The 7,565-nt window shown below is 53.9% G+C and overlaps 1 protein-coding gene across 1 annotated transcript; it reads left to right on the top strand.

Moving 5' to 3' along the window:
• The first annotated feature begins 304 nt into the window (after positions 1-304).
• On the top strand, positions 305-5,177 carry NPAS4 (neuronal PAS domain protein 4). Its single transcript, XM_007170999.2, has 8 exons — positions 305-479; positions 1,206-1,357; positions 1,536-1,638; positions 1,757-2,030; positions 2,212-2,321; positions 2,668-2,803; positions 2,925-4,342; positions 5,039-5,177. Exons 1-8 carry the CDS (start codon positions 305-307, stop codon positions 5,065-5,067), a joined length of 2,397 nt encoding a protein of 798 aa, XP_007171061.1. The 3' UTR covers positions 5,068-5,177.
• Positions 5,178-7,565: the final 2,388 nt, after the last annotated feature.

Genomic DNA, 7,565 nt, shown 5'->3' with positions numbered 1-7,565 from the left:
GAAGCCTGGGAGGGAGGAGGAGCGCGCCCCCCCAACCCCAGCCAGCAGCTCCCGCTGCAGCTTGCTTAGCCCAGCCTCCCGCCCCCCCTTTCTCTAAAGCGAGCCCCCCACGCCTGACAGGAGCTATATAAGGCGGAACAAGGCAGGCGAGGGGGGCAGCGCAACCGAGCGGAGCCCAGGAGAGGAGACAGAGAGAGAAAGAGCCTGAGCGAGAGACGGGGAAGCAAGGAGGAAGCCACCGGTGCGTCGGGACAGGAACGCAGGTGTTCGGAGCGCCCGAGCTGGAGCTCCGCAGCCGCTAGTCATGTATCGCTCCACCAAGGGCGCCTCCAAGGCGCGCCGCGACCAGATCAACGCTGAGATCCGGAACCTCAAGGAGCTGCTGCCGCTGGCTGAAGCGGACAAGGTCCGGCTGTCCTACCTGCACATTATGAGTCTTGCCTGCATCTACACTCGCAAGGGCGTCTTCTTCGCTGGAGGTGAGCAAACTGGGGCGGAGACACGAGCTGGCGCGCGCCGGGGAGAGTGAAGCAGAGGGAACCACTGGGACTGCCGCAGGTCTAGGGCAGCGTGTCGGCGAGCTGGGGTGAGAAGGAACTAGGAGAACTCAGGAATTCCCACTTTTCCTCCTGAGTTCTGTCCAAACCTCACCTTAGTTCTGAATGAGGATTAGAGAGCCTGGATAGTGTCCCTGGTGCCAGACTTATGGGAGGAGGAGAGCCAGGACAGAATGGCCCCAGTCCCCACCAGCGCAGAGGCGCTCCGGGGAGCCAGGGAAGGGAAGTCCGGGAAGTTACAGGGACGGAGCCGCCAAAGCCTGGGGAAGCACAGACGCTGTTCACGATACTGGAAGGGCTCTTCTGCAGCCGGTGGAGCGCTGCCCGCGGTGCTGACAGCACCACCGGGTAGCAAGGCGCTGCCCGCGGTGCTGAACGCTCGGTAGGCTTTGGAGCGCTGTCCGTGGTCCTGAAACACAGACCCGCCAAAGCCCCAGCCCCGACTTAGAAGTCGAAGGGCTCGCTGGCTGGAGAGATCCAGCAACAGGTTCCCCGGGCAAGAGCTGCGGGCAGCAGGTCAACAGGTGTGTGCAGAAGCAGGTCCATGAGGAATTCCTCAGAATTTTCTGAAACCCAGTCCATGTCTTTCTCACTTCTGTTTTGCTTCCCAGTCTTACTCCTGACTCACCCTATCTTCTCACTCTGCAGGCACTCCTCTGGCGGGCCCCACAGGGCTTCTCTCAGCTCAAGAGCTTGAAGACATAGTGGCAGCACTACCTGGATTCCTGCTTGTGTTCACGGCGGAGGGGAAGCTGCTATATCTCTCTGAGAGTGTGAGCGAGCATCTGGGCCACTCCATGGTGAGTGCTGAGGATCCTTTCAGCTTGGACTGCAGCACAGATGGGAACACAATGAGTTTTCCACTTTTGAGAATCTGAGAATTACTGGGGAGGAAGTTATAGCCTACAAGATGCTATGTGCCAAGGATTGGCTCTTGCTGCCTTCATTAATGGTCATCTCTCCTCTACCTTTCTCCAGGTGGACCTGGTTGCCCAGGGTGACAGTATCTACGACATCATTGACCCAGCTGACCACCTAACTGTGCGCCAGCAACTCACCCTGCCCTCTGCTCTGGATAATGGTGAGAACTCCTTTCTCCTTTCCTCAATCCAATATGCCTCCTGCTGCCCTGCTCCTTCGCATTTGCCATCTCTCTCAGCCATTCACTCTCTTACCAGTTTTTCTCTTCACTCACCTAGATCGCCTCTTCCGCTGTCGCTTCAACACCTCCAAGTCCCTCAGGCGCCAGAGTGCAGGCAACAAACTGGTGCTTATTCGAGGCCGATTCCATGCTCACCCACCTGGGGCCTACTGGGCAGGAAATCCTGTGTTCACAGCTTTCTGTGCTCCACTGGAGACAAGACCCCGTCCTGGCCCTGGCCCTGGTCCTGGCCCTGGCCCTGCCTCACTTTTCTTGGCCATGTTCCAGAGCCATCACGCTAAGGACCTGGCCCTTCTGGACATCTCAGAGAGGTAAGCCCAGAGTGTTCAGACCCCAGGGAAAAGGCATGTCAGAGGTGAGGGGACCCTAGATTCTGGAGTCAGGGACAGGGAGGATGGGATCTAAGGGTGCAGAAGACCTGGGAGGGAGTGAGATGCCTGGGTATCAAGCAGGGAAAACAGAAAGCTGACCTCATCCTTTCCACCTTCCCAGTGTCCTAATCTACCTGGGCTTTGAGCGCAGTGAACTGCTCTGTAAATCATGGTATGGACTGCTGCACCCTGAGGACCTGGGCCACGCTTCTGCTCAACACTACCGCCTGTGTGAGTGTCCAGAGAGGCTAAGGACAAGACAGGGAGTTGGGAAAGGGCATGGGAAACCTGACCAAGAAAGGCTGTGATCAAGACTGATGTTGGGGAGATATCAGAGGCTAACAGTTTTGGATGCTATAGGGTGAACACTAGGGTAAGGAGTCAAGGTGAGAATAGAATCAGAACTGGGGGACTCTGAGTGGTGAGGTCAAAGTGGGGAGTTGAATGGTGCAGGTTAGGGTAGTCAGAAAAGAGGATGTCATGAATATCCCAATTCAGTGGAGAGGTCAGCGAGGGGGGAGTATAGGTGGTGCTGTCTGATGGGCGTCCTAACTCTGCATCTCTTCTTTCCCCTCAGTGGCTGAGAGTGGAGATATTCAAGCAGAGATGGTGGTGAGACTGCTGGCCAAGCCTGGAGGCTGGGCATGGATTTATTGCCTTTTATATTCAGAAGGTCCGGAGGGTCCCATTACTGCCAATAACTACCCAATCAGGTGAGCTGCAAGCCAGGGGCCTGGGAGGCAGCTGAGGTGGACATGGAGGAGATACAAATCAGAGAACTTCTCTGGGAATGGACACCACACCCTTACCGGCTGCCTCTTCTCTCCTCTCCAGTGATACAGAAGCCTGGAGCCTCCGCCAGCAGTTAAACTCTGAAGAAACCCAGGCAGCCTATGTCCTGGGCACCCCGACCATGCTGCCCTCATTCCCGGAGAACATCCTCTCCCAGGAACAATGCTCTGGCCCTAATCCACTCTTCACCATGGGGCCTCCCCGAAGCACCAATTTCCCCAGTGCTCCTGAGCTGGGTGCTGTCTCAACACCAGAAGAGCTTCCCCGACCCCCCAAAGAGCTTGGCTTCAGTTACCTGACATTCCCATCTGGCCCTGAGCCTTCTCTTCAAGCAGACCTGAGCAAGGATCTTGTATGCACCCCACCCTACACGCCCCACCAGCCGGGAGGCTGTGCCTTCCTCTTCAGCCTCCATGAGCCCTTCCAGACCCACTTGCCCACTCCATCCAGCTCTCTCCAAGAACAGCTGACTCCAAGTACTGTGACCTTCTCTGATCAATTGACGCCCAGCAGTGCAACTTTCCCAGATCCGCTGACTAGCCCACTACAAGGCCAACTGACTGAAACCTCAGCCAGAAGCTATGAAGATCCTTGCACCTCCACTTTCCCAGATCAGCTGCTTCCCAGCACTGCCACCTTCCCAGAGCCTCTGAACAGCCCTGCCCGTGAGCAGGTGAATTCTCCAAGCACAGCATTCCAAGCACACCTGAACAGCCCCAGCCAAACTTTCCCAGAGCAACTGAGCCCCAATCCCACCAAGACTTACTTCGCCCAGGAGGGATGCAGTTTTCTCTATGAGAAGTTGCCCCCAAGTCCTAGCAGCCCTGGTAATGGGGACTGCACACTCCTGGCCCTAGCCCAGCTCCGGGGCCCCCTCTCTGTGGATGTCCCCCTGGTGCCCGAAGGCCTGCTTACACCTGAGGCCTCTCCAGTCAAGCAGAGTTTCTTCCACTATTCTGAGAAGGAGCAGAATGAGATAGACCGTCTCATCCAGCAGATCAGCCAGTTGGCTCAGGGCATGGACAGGCCCTTCTCAGCTGAGGCTGGCACGGGTGGGCTAGAGCCACTTGGGGGGCTGGAGCCCCTGGACGCTAACCTTTCCCTGGCAGGAGCTGGCCCCCCTGTGCTCAGCCTGGACCTGAAACCCTGGAAATGCCAGGATCTGGATTTCCTGGCTGACCCTGATATATTCCTGGAAGAGACGCCCGTGGAAGACATCTTCATGGATCTCTCTACCCCAGACCCCAATGGGGAATGGAGTTCAGAGGATCCTGAGGCAGCAGTCCCAGGAGGGGCCCCATCACCTTGCAACAACCTGTCCCCAGAAGATAGCAGCTTCCTGGAGGACCTGGCCACATACGAAACCGCCTTTGAGACAGGTGTCTCAGCATTCCCCTACGATGGGTTTACTGATGAGTTGCATCAACTCCAGAGCCAAGTTCAAGACAGCTTCCATGAAGGTGAGTTGAGCCAAAATGTTCAAGAACTCAAGTTCCTCTCCTGCCAATGAGATGCTGGGTGGAATTAGATGAGTAAACTGCCCTCTCTGTTCCTCAGTTTCATTAGTACAGTAACATCACCTGCTGTGTAGGATAGCAGTTAGGATAAGAACTAATGAAAACAATATGGAAGTTCTGGACAAGTAGGCCTGGGGGGCAGAGATTAGGGGTGTGGGATAAGATGCAAGAGAATCTTGGGTAATGGTTTGTGCTTCTTAACTCTATGAGGGACCTAGATCAGCCATCCTCACCCCATTTTACAGATGAAGACAATCAAGATCCCAAAGTTAAAGAAACTCCCCTAAGGTTATACAACAAATTGATGGAAGAGGGATTAGAGTTCTATCTCAGTATTCTTTGTCCCCTAAAGGGAATACAGAGTGAGAATTTATAGGAGTTTGGGAAAGAGAGTGGGACTCAGCCCCTGGCCCCGTCAGAGGGTCCCTGCTATGGCTCCGTCCTTTCCAAAACCACAGACATATTTTCACTCCATTCATCCAAACTACTCCCTTATCTTCTGAGCCTCTGGTGATCATTCAGTCACTGGACCAGTATACTGGAAGCCCATACTATGTGCCAACAGTGTACCACATCCTCAGCCTGTCTTTCCTAATAGGCCTAACTGACTGTTCTCTCTCTCTATCTCTCTCTCTGCAGATGGAAGTGGAGGGGAACCAACGTTTTGAATAAGTCTGTGACTTAACGTCGTCAAGTATGGCATATTGTCATCAAGACATGGAGCCGCTCTCCACCCCCCCGGGATTGTTGGGGGGGTTCTGGGGGCCAGAGGGGGATAGATCTGATTCCCCAGGCCCTGCAGGATTTGAGGTGGGGGGAGGTGGGAGGGCAAGGGAGGGGAGCTTCTTTTTAAAATTTAGAGACATCAAGCGATCCCAGTTTCCATTTCAATCTGTATTCACTCGTAGTGAGTTTCCTTGAATGGGATTTCAAGCGGAGAATGGGGGAGTCTCACTTCCCCCGCCCCGCGCTGCCCCATGGGCCTGGGCCAGTTCTCCACTCCTGGGGGCCAAGCCACCCCTGGGCCTTGGTGGGGGAAAGGCAGTGCCCACCTGGGCCAGCCTGTGCCCTGAGGGGCTCTTGACACCCACGTAGAATTCTCTACACACCAGTAACGGGATTTCAATTCCGATGGACTCTGCCGCCCTGGCGGCCCTTCTTGTGACTTTTGCGCCCCGCGCCTGGGGTGGGGGGCGCGAAGAGACGCTACATTCCTTTCCGATGGAGGAAGGCAGACCTGCCGCCGTCACACGTGTGCTTGCACGAGTGCGTGTACCTGGTGCGGGACTCACCCGGCTGCCCAACTGCCTGGGACTGCCCAGGTGGTCACCTCGTGGTGCTGCGGTGACTTTGTAGCCAACTTTATAATAAAGTCCAGTTTGCCTTTTTGGTACACCTGGTGTCATGCACTTCTGTGAAAAGGGAAGGGTGGTGAACTCAGAAGGTTGAGAGGTCCCAACGGGATCCTGGAGGTTAGGAGGTAAACTCTGGACCTGCTGACAGCTCTGGCATTTCTTCATTCACTCATGCACTCATTCATTCATTCACTCAACACCTGAGTGTTCTGTGTGTGGCTCACCCTGTTCTAGAAGCTGAGAGTTTGGAGCTGAAACAGATGCTATGTCTTGGCTTCAAGATGCTTTGGCATCCAATGCTAAAGGATACTGGAGTCTCCTCTCTGCTCCAGGCTTGCAGGGCTTCCAGTGTGGGAGGGAGTAGAAGTGTCTGGGGATGGGTAGGGGATTCAGCTTGACATTTTCCTGGACATGAGTTTGAAGTTTCAGGACATGAGTTTCTTTCTTCAGCCTGGCCCTACAGGCAAGCAACTTCCCTGGATTTAGGGTTCTGGATCTTCTCATTGGAAATGATAACCACCTCTTTTATCCCTGAATGGGGCTTTCAGCTGACAAACAATTTTATATCACTTATTCACTGCAATAAAGCCTCTGGACAGGTGTATAAGCACCATTTCATTGATGGAGAAACTGAGGATCACAAGTAAAAAGTGATTTTTTTACTCCCACAGTTAGTGAGAGCCTCAGGTGGGCAATACACCCACGTCATCTGCATCCAAGCCCTGGCCTGTCCCCTCTGCCAGATTACCCAAGAAGGGCAGGCTTGGGCTGGGGCAGGGACCTCTTCCCCTCCCAGTCTGCAAACTGGAGCAGACCCCAAACTTCTGAGCAGAATATAACTTAGCGGGTCAAGAGAAAAAGTTTCCTAAAACACTGTCTTCCTCCAAGCTTGAGGGCCAAAAACCACAGGATATGGTGGGGGCAGAAATGAAAATTAGGAGCCAGAAAGACCTGGATTCAAATTCCACCTCCACTGACTATCTGCCGAGCGGGACGTGAGCCTCAGTTTCTTCACAGGTAAAATGGGGCTGAAAGAAACGGCCCTGACCTCCCAAAGATGCTGCTAGGACTTGATGGGGCCTCTTATAAGCTGAGGAGCACAGAAAGGACTTAAGTTATTAAACTGAATTAGAAACCAATGGTGACCACAAAGGCTTACAAGTTTCTTTCTCAAGGTGGGGAAGGAAACTCCAGGCCCCAGTCTCCTTCACCCCAGCCCATTGAAATACGGGGGCTGGATTCCAGGAGCTGAGAGCACAGCACTGAGAATTCCCTAAACCCCCTCTCATTCCAAATCCTCCAGCTCTGGGGCCGTGCCCTTCAGAGGTCCTATGGGAAGGAAGACATTCCAGGGACCTGTCACCTTTTTTCCACCTTGGATACATCCTTGGGTGAAACAGGAAGGTGCAGTGCTACCCTCTGCCTTCCTGTGCGTCTATTCTCCAACTTGAACAAAAGAACTGGACTGGAAACCCCAAAAGGGCCCTGTCTCAGCTCCACCCCCCACTGGTGCCGATCACAGGGCCAAACACACGGCAGGCGCACTAGAAATATTTTATCGAGAGGACCACTTCTGAAGATCAGCCTAAGGACTTGAGTAGGAAGTTACCAATTTCTACCACAAAAATTTTGTGCCTAAGTTCCCCAGAGGGCCAAGGATTGTATCTTTCAGCTTTGAACCTTAAGTGACCATAAGCTCAAGACACATATTGGAGTCCCATCTACAAACCCCTCTGGTATGTTAACTAAACTTACTGTGGCAATCACTTTGAAATATATACATATATCAAATCATTATGTCGTATACCTTA

Source organism: Balaenoptera acutorostrata, chromosome 9 (genome assembly GCF_949987535.1).
Source record: "Balaenoptera acutorostrata chromosome 9, mBalAcu1.1, whole genome shotgun sequence".
Classification (NCBI taxonomy): Eukaryota; Metazoa; Chordata; class Mammalia; order Artiodactyla; family Balaenopteridae; genus Balaenoptera; species Balaenoptera acutorostrata.
Note: the sequence above shows the minus strand (reverse complement) of the source record. Positions and strands in the feature narration are given on the sequence as shown.

Excerpts from the sequence above, each read along its gene's own strand:
- NPAS4 (XM_007170999.2), top strand. The coding sequence starts at position 305 with ATGTATCGCTCCACCAAGGGCGCCTCCAAGGCGCGCCGCGACCAGATC. Across the intron at positions 480-1,205 it reads GGGCGTCTTCTTCGCTGGAG|GCACTCCTCTGGCGGGCCCC; the intron begins GTGAGCAAACTG and ends CTCACTCTGCAG. Across the intron at positions 4,343-5,038 it reads TCAAGACAGCTTCCATGAAG|ATGGAAGTGGAGGGGAACCA; the intron begins GTGAGTTGAGCC and ends CTCTCTCTGCAG.